Below are 13,216 nucleotides of genomic sequence, written 5' to 3' on the forward strand. Positions count from 1 at the left end.
CCCTGCTGCACCACGTGGACTGGAGGTCCTTGAGGCAGAGAGTGGCCCTCCTGCGGCTCGGCACCTTCAGAGCCTAACATGGGGCACTCACTCCGTGAGCTCTGCCCCCTAAAGTATCTGGCCTTATGCACAGACATGCATGCATTGCCTCCTCTGGGGACTGGGAAAGCCTGGCCCGCTCCTCTTCCTCTTCCTCTCCTGCTCTCCTAAAGAAACCGGGCCTAGAAATCGCTATGTTGGATTTATGCTAAAGCCGTGATTAACATTTATGGCTGTTCATTCTGCCCTTTTCTCAAGATACAGAAGTTAAGGAAGGCAGCCTACCAGACTGATTTAAAAACAACACAGAACGCCAGGGTGAGGGAAGGAAGGCGCCTGGCCGAGGGACGCACATTTCCAGAGCGGCCAGCTAGTCCTGGCTGGTCAGGCCCCCAAGTGTCTGCCCCGGCTTGGTGTTAGCTACAGTCCGTCCTTATGAAACTTACCTTGATGCTCTCCGAGGTGACTAGAAGCCGTAGATTATTGCGAAGAAAGCCTTGCCTCAGAGAGGGCCTTTTCTTGCAGGCAGTGGACAGGTGCCAAGCAAAATACTGGGCCTAGAGCACCCCCCTCAGCTAGTTATCACCATTCTTATCCCCAACACCGCCCCCCACACCCACCCATGGTGATTCTGCCGTGGCCGTAACTAATTGCCTGAGACCGGTTACCATCGAGGCCTGTTCCTCTAAGTTACACACTCTCAAAGTGTTGCTTAACTTGATTAAAGAGAAGCGGTCTTTGTTGGTGTTGGCCTACTATATCTTCAGTCCAAATTGCTAATTGACATTTTTATTATAGAAAGGAAGTGGAGCAATTCTGAATACTGTGAAAACGAAAGCAAACCCGGCCATGAAGACCGTCTATAAGTTTGTAAGTACTGGTCTTGGTCTCAGGACCCACACAGATCTGTTCCTTAGCATGACGAGACTCTTAAACATGCCTGATGCTATGTGCAGAGATGACTCAGAGGCTGCCATGCTGTTCCCTAAAGCTCTCAGTGCTCTTAGAATTATTTAGCGTTGATGTTTTATGACCAGGTCAGTGACATTTTTAAAGTGTGTCTGCCTACAGTTGCTATGGGGGAAATGGGAGGCTACTGGTTTTAGCTTTTAAAATGTAGACTGGTGGGCAGAATTTTGCCGCTCCATGTCTGTGCCCCTAAGACCTTGGGGGGGGGGTATGTTCTCTCGGGTGTTCTGACATACGTTTCCTGTGTGTATCCCCGTTATGATGTCCAAATAAAGCAGCTCCTTTGCAGGTTACTGAAGCATGTTCATGTTGGGACACACCCCCTAATTTTTGTCCCAAATTCATCATCTCTCTCGTCATTGCCCTATAGGAAATGCATTGTTTATGAAACTCGTGCCCACAGCAGAGTGAAAATAAGAGAACACGTCAGTTCCCGATGCTCCATCTTTTACAAGCCTCAAGTATTTTTTTTTTTTTTCCATGATGTCTCTTGCTTGCTAATTTGACTCCGAGCCACTTAACTGGGGCGGTTTTGTTCGATTTCCATTTTTAATTTTGTTAGTCCTTTCTGTGCTTAAATTGTAGTTATTTTCATGGGGTGGGTGGCTGCCAGCAGAACCACACAGGTCCGAAATGACAAAATAAAAGCCAGGGTATCTGCCCCAATGAGTGGCACTGGAGAAGCCCAGAGACGTGTCTGGCCCGGCCACTCAGCCGAGGCAGCACACTGGTCCTGAGGCCCTGCCCTAGTGAAACGTAATAGGCGGGTCTTCTGAATCTTGCAGCCAGCAAAGCTGCTGCTCTAGTCTTACTGGTAGCTGTCACCAGGCTGCTGAGATAAATAATTGCAGAGAGCAGAAGAAGGGCTTCGGAAAGGGGGGAAAAAACCTGTGCCATCAAAAATGCAGAAAATAAAATCTCTGTAGCCTCTTTAAGGGATTTTTTTTTTAACCTTTTAACATTGTATTTGTTTTCCTAGCCATTATGTTTTCAACTTGATGATCCCATTTTTCCTTCCTTTTTCTAGTCATCAGAGAAGGTGATTGGCGACGGACTGAAATCAAGCATAGTCCCTGCTGGAAACAGAAAGGGAATCTTAACTTAAATTAATTTTTCATGCAGGCAAAAGATCATGCAAAAATGGGAATAAAAGAGGTGAAAAACCGCTTGAAGCAAAAGGTACTTGAAGTTCTTATTCAAAATGTATAAGCACCGCGTATGAAATGCATGGCCACAGAAAGTCTGATGTGATCAACAGAGGACTGTTTGATACGGTGTTGTTAGCACACTTCAAAATGCATTCCCAGCTGTCCGGGAGTTTTCACACTGTTATAAATATTCACAGACAAAAAAAACTGTCTTCAAATAACATTAAGACTCTGGCTTAAACCCACAAAGGCAGGCAAGTTCAGTTACCCTTGTCCGTCTGTCCCTTGCCCTCCCACCACCCCGGGCGCAGGGGCCACGGGGTCTGTAGAAACTGGCTCTGGCCCGGCCTCCCCATCTCAACACCACTCCCTGCTGCACCGCTCCTCTGCCCTGGGGCTGGTCGAAACCAAAACCAAGAAGCATCTCCAGGGAGATGACTACCACGGCCCCAGCATGCACAAGGCCGCCGTGCGGACACAGGGCTCCCCGGGCCGGTTTAAGGTGGACACTGTGGGCCGTCCTCGTGGTGGTGGTTTTGACCGAGAGGAGCCCAGAAATTCATGTTGAGACGCTCAAGGGGCAGGAAGAGGCTCTGTCTTCTTGGGCCACCAGTAAGATCGTAGGAAATCATCCAGGCTACATCCCGGCTAAGAACCCCTTGCCTGCTTCTCAATGCTTGCACCGGGGGTGGAGACGGGGATAGGTGGGAGGTGGAGATATAGTTTTCACATTGTTGTGAATGTCCCCATTGTCATTATTGTTCCCACCCGTCCTTAAGGGTGGTCCAGGCTGTAGGAGCTTTGCCTTTAATTCTTGGAACCTTCCTGGGGGTGGTCATTCCCATTCTTGTGTGTGGAGACTGTGGTTCACAGGCAAAGTCAAAGTCATTTGGCCACAGGTCACACTGTTTGAGCCAAGACTGGATTCCAGACCCGTCTACTCCCAGCATCTGTGCTCCTACCTGCCGCTGCAGTGTTCCGTGCTGCTTTTCCAAAACAGGTGTTTGATGGGGATCACTTCCTGCCTTAGCCCACACCCCGAACGTGCCCTCTAACAGGAGCCTTTGTCTATCTCGGCATTTTTAAAAAGCTGAAAGCAGTCGTAATTTTATGAAGTCAGAAAGGACCTCTAATTAACGTGAAGTGGTCAAAGGAGTTGATTCCTTTTTTTAATTGCAGAATAATTTGCTCTGACTAAGCATTTAAATTCTTAGTTTTAGCTGAAAGTGAATTTTTAACAGCCGAGGTTCAGGTCCTACGATAAAAATCCTGTAACGTGAACCTAGGTAGACCTTAAGTGGTCCGCAGCGCCCTGCCAGAGACCCGTAGGTGGGATGCTTTGCTCGGATGCTATTTATGTCTCTAAATATACCTTTTTATCCCGTATCCCAGTCACATGGAACCGAACGGGATTGCTGATGTTAAACGGAGTGGCGGGGAGGGAGGAATTCTCTCACCAGCCTTTCCCTCCCCGATGACTAGATCCGAGGCTCCGGCTGGTATTAGAATGTTCTTGAGATAAGCGGAGAAAGCCACCCCCCCCCCCACCACAGGCCCTGCCTCCCGCCACCCACACTCAGCCTTACCAAAATCCCCTTTTCATGATACGCAACATTTCTGCAAATTACCAGTGAAGCTCAGGTTTTTCGATGTTGCCATTGGAAGGTTCCCTGAAATGATCTAGATCACTCTCCTTCCACGCCTTCGCCCTCGGCGTCTGAAGCCGAGTTTCTCCTCCCTGCGTCCTCGTCCCCCTGCCTGTCGTGTTCGAGAACAGCTTCAGGAGATAACGTTCTACAGAAGAGTGTCCGTACATTTCAGGTGACACGAATGGCGAAGGCATTTTATAGAAATGCGGCTTGTCACCATCGGATTGTTGACAGATCCATTAGTGCACCCTGTTCAATTTTCACTTTCCCCCCTTCGGTCTTACAGATCTCTCCAGACCTGATACTCTGCAGTGGTTCTGGGGGGCGCTCCTTTGTAATTGAAAGTCCAGCCGTGGTGGGTGTGGGCGGGACTCGGCCTCCCGCAGTGCCCCGCAGCACCCCGTTCTTGAGCTCATTTAGGATCTGGCTTCATCCGACCTCTCCCACCATGGTAGCAAATATTTTCGTGGCTTTTTTGTTCCCCTCCCCTCGGCCTCTTCCCTTCCACATGGCAATATGCATCTTTGTGGCTCCCCAGATATACGCGTAACACAGACACCTCCAGTTTGGTTTCTGCTATGAAATGGAGGCAATTCCCAACAAAGACCCAATTTTCAAATGTACTGGGTTGCCACCTGGCCTCCTCTAACTCTGCATAGCAATGGTGACCTCGCAGATATAATCAAGAACCCCATCTTGCCCTCTGCGCTCACGCCTTGGGTTTGAATTGCAAATAGAGAATGTGGGGCCGACCTGTGGAGAGGTCACCATGGTGAGTGGAGGGTCCGTCTCTAATATGACTGAGCAGGGCCCCTTCTCCAGCCCTTGTTCATTTGTGCTGCAGATTTTCAAAGCTTCTGAAACGGGAGCTTTCAGGGTGTCCGTGTGACCATCGGCAAATAATTGTAATAGAGGCTGTGGTGTGGCTTTATTCCATACCTGCGCTGCTTCAGCCCAACAACAACAAAAAAAACGACAGATAACATTTCTCTGGATAAATGGAGCAAGGTGGTCAAGTTCATCTATAGCTGGGCCTCCTTTGAAGCCTGACTTGCTCAAAATTAGAAAGTGGAGAAAAGGCAAAGATGCTGCCCAGGCGTCTCTTTCCGAAGGGAGAACGGAGCGTTTTCCTCCAGAGCGTCTCCTGCCAGACCCGGCCTGCGGGAGGAGGCCGCCTGGCTGGGCTTGAGACTGGCCCAAGAGCATCGTGCTCAGGGCGGGCTCGGGATGCCCCGATTCAAAAGCAACGGCCGCCTGTTCCTCCTCTCCTGTAGGGAATGTTAAGATATTCACATAAGGATGTCTTTCTTTCTTTCTTTCTTTCTCTTTCTTCCTTTCTTTCTTTCTTTCTTTCTTTCTTTCTTTCTTTCTTTCTTTCTTTCTTTCTTTCTTTCTTTCCTTCTTTCTTTCCTTCTTTCTTTCTTTCCTTTCTTTTTCTTTCTTTCTCTTTCTCTCCTTCCTTCCTTCCTTCCTTCCACCTATTGGGGAAACCCTGGAAAATTACCTTTTTTCTTCAGTATCAAAATTATTTTTTCAATTCAGCCCATTTTACAGCTCCTTTTAAAGTTTCCGAATCTTTGATCTTTGACAGTTTAATCAAGCTTGTTGATTTAGTTTCTGTGATTAAAGGGATCGAATGCACAGTTGGGTTAGCGAAGGCCAGACCTTTCCTAGTGCGTGGAAGGGAGTCAGTAAGCGTGTGTGGGACCGGGAGGTCGAGGCAGACTCCTGCAGAACAGACACTTTCACACCTTAGCCCACAACCGTCAGCTCCCCGTCCCCAGACAGGCTGCAGCCTCAATTACGGAAATTCCAGCTCTGGATACTATTTTGGTATCTGTGTTCGTATTTTAATTTGCCGTGGTATGAAGCAGACTGAAAACGGAGACCAGCAGTCCGAGCTGGAGGCGGCCAGGCCCCCACCTCACACCCACGCCATGGCCTGGTGCTGGGGCTTCTGAGGCAGACGAGCCAGATTCAGTGCTGGTTGTGTAAGGTGTCAACTGTGTGACCGTGAGTCAGTTACTTGACCTCTCTGAACCTAATTTTTCTCTTCTATAAACGATGAGAAATAAGAGATTTTTACTGGATTATTCTAAGGATTAGATTTAGAGATTTTTTTCTGGGTTGATCTAAGTCTTAGAAGAGGTAATGGGCTTAACAGCAGCACTTAGTGGCCACTCAGTAAATTAGAATTCGCGCCCCGTCCCATTCCTCATACCCCACATCCGGAGCAGCCGGTCTGCCCACCCCCACTTGCACCTCCCAGCCTGGGAAAAACCTTTCGGTCATCCACACAATAGTGTTCCTGCAGCAGAGCTCTGACCCAGTCACTCCCCTGGTTCAAACCTTCCAGACCTTTCAAACCATCCGCCTCCTTGGCCGGGAGGCTCTTGGATGCCCCAGCTGCCAGACCATTTAACCAGGCTGTGCTTTCTAGCACCCCGGGGCTGGGAATGTTCTGCTCACATCTCTGCCTCATGAAGCCAGATCCTCAGCCCCTTCCCTGTCCAGCCCCCGCCCAGCTCCTCCCCAGGGACCCTGAGAGCCCCTGACCCCTCCGGGCTCCTGCCTCCTGTCTTCTCATGAGTACTCTCTCCAAGGACTTCCCATGTGCTGTCCTTGCCTTCTCCACGAACGGGCGGAGATTCGATCTGTTATGATTTTGGATCTTAGCAAATGCTTAGGAAAGGGATAGGAATTGAACTATTTTCTGGCCCCTTTGCTTGACCAGCCGATGGAAACTTGTAAGGCCCCATGCTCTGAGCCGAGCCACAGGGCTCCTGGGAAGAGATCCGCCACCCTGTGGTGGCCTCTGATCTGCAGCTCTGTCTAGTGTCTTCCTTCTGTGTGGTTTCAGGAACAGATTTACCCCTCCTGTCAGCTTCTTGGTTTTGCTTTTTTTAAATGACATTTCAATGGTCAGGGTTTTTGTTGTTGTTGTTGCTTGTTTACAAACAAAACACATGTTTCTTGAAGAAAATTCAGCAAATCAGAGAAGCAAAAAGAAAACGATCTCATTTTGTAGCTTGAATTTTCACTATATCCTAAACATTTCCCAGACCACTGGCTGTTTCTTCCACATGTCATTGTTTTAAATAGCTACATAAGATTTTATCTGATGGACACATATGTACATTATTTAATCAGTCCCGTTGTTACACGCTTACGTTAGTTCCAGTTTTTTCCACGCAAATGTCCTTATAGATAAAACCTCTCGGGGATTCTTAATTATTTCTTTAGGATACATTTCTAGAAATGAAATTAATGGGCCAGAGGGTATGCACCTCTTTAGGGTGTTGACATAAGTTGCCAATTTGTGTCCCCACCAGAAGGAAATGGGAGTGCTGTTTTCCCCACATTTTTTTTACCGGCACCTTCTCAGTGAGCTCATAGGCCACAATTTGTTTAATCATGGGAGCAAGACCGGCTGTCCCTGGATCCCTTCTACGTGTAACGTCTCTGCTGGTAGATGCGGTAGAGGACGTGAACTGGCCCTATCCCTTTCTTGGCTGGGGCTCCTCCCACACTCTACTCCCCAGAGAGGGAGCAGCTGTCCTTCCCCAGGTGGAAGAAATTGCACAGAGTGAATACGCTGGTGGACGAGGCCCGAGACTTCGTGAGGAGTCTTTTGCACCTCAGGGTCTTCTAGCTAAAAAAAAAAAAAAAAAAAAAAAATTATGTGCGGAACTGCTTTTTGACACACAAGCACATTTGTATGTTGGACACATTAGGCTTCCAAATGTGAAGCTCAGCTGTACAAAGATTTATCAGAGAGCGTTTACTACATTCAAGGCCCTAGAGCAGAGAACTCAAACCCCAAAGAATTCACAGTCTATCGGGATAGGAAGATAAGTAGGCGCCCCGGTACCGTAAGGCATGGCAGCGTAGCATCATGTGAGGAAAGGGGTTTCTAAGAAGGCGATCACAGTGGCTGACTTGTTAAGCACCTTCTCAGCTCAGTGCCTTCCCTTGTGCTGTTGTTAAGGGTGACAAGGTTTAGGTGCCTGAAATCACGCAGCTCTGGGTTCCTCCACTTTCTGGCTCTGGCCTTGGGGAAGTTGCTCTCTCTGAGCCCCGTTTCCTCACCTGTAAAAGAGTGATGCACCTCCTCTTCACCTCATGGTAGTCAGCGCAAAGTGGGACAGGAAAGTGCCTGCCAGTAGGAGGCGCTCGCCACAGGGCAGGTTTCTTTTGAGATGCTGCTCTTCCGGTTTTGCAGGATAAGGATCCAGCATTCGATTTGCACGGTACTGTCACATTTTTTTCAAAGCTTCCTCACATCTCATCCCATTTAACTCATTGTCCCAGTGGCTTTGAAGTTTCTCGAGCAGGTGGTGGTCTCCCCATTGTAAAAATAAAGAAATAGGTTGCAGAGAGGTTGAGTGAGTTGGAAAGATCAGAGAGCTAGTTAGTGGTAGAAACAAAACTAGAAGACGGTGTTTTTATGCATAAGCTTAACTAAGACACTTTCCCAAAACTACCACGTACATTTTCTAAATAGCTATCATTTTATAGTTTTTATCACTATTTTTTTTTTACTATGTTACCTTACTGCTCCATTATCTTTTCTTTTTTTCAGCCAATCACTCATATACACGTGCAATATTTTTCCTAAACAAAAAGTGAATTCTTTTTTTTACTATTTGGCTTTACTCAGCCTTTTGTGGCTGTCCTCTCAGTAACCCCTCCAGATCCAAAAAGCCCCTTATGCCCTTTTATACTTTCTGGCGAAGAAGGAGGCCCCCCCTCCCAAACCTCCCACCCCTGACCCTTTGTTCCACTTGACCTGAGCACCTTAGGTCAGCCCTCTTTCCAAAAGAGCCCTTTCTAATTGGCTGTCGGCAACCTCTCTCATCACTGAGCCTCAGCCAGGCCAAGACTTACGGGCCACTTGGTACAGGCCCTGCCTGCAAAAACAAAAAGTCCTCCTCCCCTGTGTCCTTACCAAGCGGAACAGAGGCATTAGCTAGGTATATGGGGTTGACTTTACACACACACACACACACACACAGATTTCTAGTTTTTTGAACACCGTATCAACAGGTACTCAATTATTACTGAGTACCACATAAAGTACCTTATTAGTGTTGTCCTAGACACTTTTATGTTGCATTATCTCCTTTACTCCTCATAGCTACCATATCCCCATTTTACAGGTGAGACTGAGGCTCACAGATGTAACATCTGTTTCATCTTTAATGCGTTATTATTCATAAGGGACCACTTTCCACCATGGGCCACCATTCTCTTTAGCTGAGAAATTAAGAGCAACCAATGATCAAGTCTTTATGTGTAGAATTTAAGGAGTGCCAAGGGTGTGTGTATTGTTGACCAAAATGTGTATTTTTTTTTTTTTGCAATCAAGGTAATTGGAAATTTATTGTTTCTGAGTTATTTTTATTTGAATAGTGAATTAAATTATTTTATTTGTGCATTTCTTCTCTGCTTTGCTCCAATGACGATTTAAGCAACTTTCCTGACTTGAATGAACGATGAGGTCCTCATTACACAATTGGGTATTACCCATCCCCCAAAGAACCATGTACATAGTCAGCTGCCAGCATTAGCCAGACAGGCCATTACCTGCCTTTTTCACATTGGGGTTTTTCCTCTCCTTATAGTTTGACTTTATGAGAACAAATTAAATGAAAACTTCTGAATTTAAAAATATTATTATTATGGCTCCCTTCATTTTCTCCAAGTCATAGAATCCAAACTCAGATTTCAGTCTCTGCCAGAAAGACAGACAGTAACATCATCACAACTGTGGAAGAAATGTCCACACTCTCAAATAATCAAAGTAATGCAAATTAAAAACAATGAGATCTAATTTTTCACCTCTTAAATTAGCGATACATTTTTAAAACGATAAGGCTAACGAGTACTGTGAAACTGATAACACATCCATTGCTGGTAGTGGTGTAAATTGGAAAGCAATTTGGTAGAATGAATAAAAAGCCTTAAAAATGCTTGTATCTTTTGACCTAGTAATTTCATTCCTAGGGATTCCCATAAAAGAAATAACCCAAAAGAAAGGAAAACTGCAGTGTTGATTACGGTGGTGTTTAGAAGGAAGAAAAGTAACCGCCTAAAGTCTTGATAGTAGTAGAATGGTTTGTTAAATTATTCTATATCGGCTCAGTGAAATATTATGCATCCATTAAAATTATTGTAATGACTTTATAACACCATGGAGATGCTTATAATGTAGTAGGGAACAAATAGAATGTAAAATTATGCATGAGCTGTGATTGCAAGTAATTTTTAAATGTCTGCATGTGGACAACGTGAATATGTAAAAATGAAAATAGCCATGTTAGGTTGTAGGATGAACGGTCCTCCCCACCCGCATCCCCAGTATAGTGAATTATTATATTGTCTTTGTAATTTAATGGGTACGATTTTGGTTTCTCTCATCCTTAAAAGTCCAAGAGCCAAGTTAGCCTTCCGTTTCCTTCACCTCTAGCAGAAGGACAGGCTCTAAATGTCCCAGGGGAGTTCCATGGCAGGCCGCTTAACCAGGGTTGGAGGGAGCCCCTGTGCTCACCATAACTGCCAAGACCCCAACATCGACCTCGACTGCCTTCTCCCTGCAGGACATTGCGGAGAATGGCTGTGCCCCCACCATGGAAGAACAGTTGCCAAAGACTGCACCGTCCCCACTGGTGGAGGCCAAGGACCCCAAGCTCCGAGAAGACCGAAGGCCAATCACGGTCCACTTCGGACAGGTACGTACCCTCGCCTCCGGACTGGATGGGTTTTGTTGGTTTCTCAGCGGAAGCCGTAGCACGGGCAGCAGGCAGGCAAGTTTTCCCTTTCAGCTTTCTTTGGCGAAACAACGCCGTGGAGTTTGTACACCTTCGAGTGTCTATTTGGTGCATACATTTGGAAGGTGAATTTTCAAAATTTGTGAGGAGGCAGCATGGCTCTGGTCGTAAACTAGCCGAACTCTTGAATGAAGTCATTAAATGCAGCCGCCGCCTCCCCCACTTCAAGGCACTGGGTTTAAGGTGCCTCTGTTCGCTAAGCATCTCGTTAGAACACTTTAGCATCCCAGGCCCTTCTCTGCACCTTCAAATAAGAGGCAACTGGCGAAGTCTTTAAAAAAATCAATTAGGAGTTCTTTATTAATGTACTTCCTGAAAATCAATATCGGGAGTCGTGCTTCTCAGAGTAAACAGCCACACTGTGGTTCTAGAGATTCGACTCTTTAACCAACTATTTGACAACCTGAGCGTTTGAACATTGTCTGTTTTCTTACCTCTTAAGTAAAACATTGTACTCTGCCTAGAAACTGAAAAATTTTTTAAATCCATTTCCTACCAGTGGTTATATTTTTGGTTGAAAAGGATTGTCTACCCTGCCCTGCTTCTCTCGAATTGATTCTCTTGGTTGGCAAGCCATAATTTTTTGATTTAGGAGAAATGGCTCTGTTAGCAAGCTATGACTGTAACAGGCATTTGCAAGGTTCTTGCAATATTCGGAAATCACCTAGTTCTTTAGACATGTATTAGGTGAGGCATGATTAAAATAGTCAGTAATTTCGTCTTAAATATGATTGCCTTTTTTTAACATAAAGGAGCTAGAAGCTTACATTTAAAATGTCCTGTTTTTAACAGACATTTATCAAGTCTACTGTGTAACAGGTATTGAGCTTTTAGAAATCAAGGGAGCTAATGACACCATTACTGTGGGCTAATATTATAGGAGTGAGTTTGTTAAAACCTAAAGCTCTTTTTCTGTGATCAGTATTTTCAGTTAATATATTCGTACATCTTCATCTTGGGGAGGTTCACCCCTCTTTTCAGATTTCACACTTAAAAGAGATGTTATCAAAATTGAAATGTAGCAAGAGGGGGAAGCTTCCACGGGCAGTGCTCATCTGGTTATCTTCCAGCTGCGCTGGCTCTTGCACCCCTGGAGAGCGCCGCCCCCAACCCCCACGCGGGCTCAGGCCCTGCTGGGGGAACCTGCCCTGGCTCCCCGGCTGGGTTTGCTGAAAGCCCAGCCCCCCAGTCGTCGCCAGCGTGGCGTTCCAGAGCCAGCTTCCTGCCCGCCTTTGTCCTCATTCCTGCACACGCCAACCTTCCCATGAAAAGAGCCCCTCGCTGGAGTTTGGAGCCCATTACAGAGAAAGAGGGGGCGGGGGAGAGGGATTTCATGGTGTTAAACATTCCATTTCGAAACACAAAAAAGGAGCCCCTATTTGAAATGGAGAAAGACCTTCTTTCCATTTCAGCGAGAAGTAGAGATGCTTTAATGTCATTCCCAGCTAAATGCAGAATAAGAGAGTGTGTGTGCGCACGCGGGTGGGGGATAAACAATTAAAAAAGCCACCCCAAACTCTGTTGAAATAAGAGCTGTCTGTGCCTTCACAGGTCTGTAAACTGGAAAGGATGAAAGTGGCTTTTTTTCCCCGTTTGTCACTTCCCTCACGTGGCTGCCAGCATTATGCAAGTGTACAGGAAGGCAGGATTTTTTTTTTTTAATGCATGCATGCGGATTAAGGTCAAGCCCCGAGTATCAGCCATGCAGCGGGCTCTCCCTTACAGCTGCAGCCGCTGAGCCTACCCACAGCCGCGAGATGCCTTAATTGAGACGTGCTGTCAAAGTGACAAACACATTTGCATACAGTCTACACTCTATTTATTTTCTCTGGAAAGGTCTACAGTCTGCTGTTGGTTGAACATTCTTAATCAGTTTGCTGTAAGTGAACTGCCAGCTAAGCTCACTTGTGCCGGCCGCTTCTTCATTAGGTGACAGATTAGCTGCTGGGGGATGGGCCAGGGAAACCGCAGACCCTTTCTTTTAACTCTTTCCGGCTTTGCCCCCATGCTTGGCTGTCCTTCAGTCCTTCCCCAGGCGCCTGGTTTGATGGGCCGTTGACCGGAACAAGCAGCCTTTCAAGAGCACCTACTACTGGCGGGCATGAGTTTTAGGAACTTCACATTCTTCTCAAAGAACAACAGTCTTTTGAGTTCCATTTCAAAAATTTTGCCGCACTCTCTTATCATCTATATGATTTTCTTTACTTGATATTTTCCTTTAAATAGACTCAGACCTGACATCTGTACCAACTCCAACCTCATCTTAAGCCATGATGGTAAAACATAGGCTTGATGTACTGGTCCAAGTTTTTGCTAAGCCATATATCAAAGAAAAATATTTTTAAATGTCCATCCATGTGTCACCCGAGCCACTAGAAAACGTGTCATTTCTGCCACAGCTCTGAGGAAGGGGTTATTAGCCACATTTCGTGGCCACAGAGCTGGAGCTCAGGAACCTAAAGGGACCCGCCCAAGGCCACAGCACTAGCCCAGAAACCCAGAGCAGGCAAGCCGCAGCCGCCTCGCCGAGCGGAGGCGTCAGCTCTGTGGTATTTCTGCTAAAGCTCATGTGTCCCTCCAA

The 13,216-nt window shown here is 46.5% G+C and overlaps 1 protein-coding gene across 11 annotated transcripts in view; it reads left to right on the top strand.

Annotated features, from left to right (window-relative positions):
* Positions 1-13,216, top strand: part of DENND1A (DENN domain containing 1A) — a 452,316-nt gene that overhangs the window by 391,749 nt on the left and 47,351 nt on the right. For all 11 annotated transcript variants that reach the window (XM_016137432.2, XM_016137434.2, XM_036238282.1 and 8 more), the window contains 3 exons: positions 838-909; positions 2,131-2,187; positions 10,405-10,536. In XM_016137432.2, the coding sequence (XP_015992918.2) occupies positions 838-909; positions 2,131-2,187; positions 10,405-10,536 (261 nt within the window). The remainder of the gene's footprint in view (positions 1-837; positions 910-2,130; positions 2,188-10,404; positions 10,537-13,216) is intronic.

Source organism: Rousettus aegyptiacus, unplaced genomic scaffold (genome assembly GCF_014176215.1).
Source record: "Rousettus aegyptiacus isolate mRouAeg1 unplaced genomic scaffold, mRouAeg1.p scaffold_m13_p_3, whole genome shotgun sequence".
NCBI classification, from domain to species: domain Eukaryota; kingdom Metazoa; phylum Chordata; class Mammalia; order Chiroptera; family Pteropodidae; genus Rousettus; species Rousettus aegyptiacus.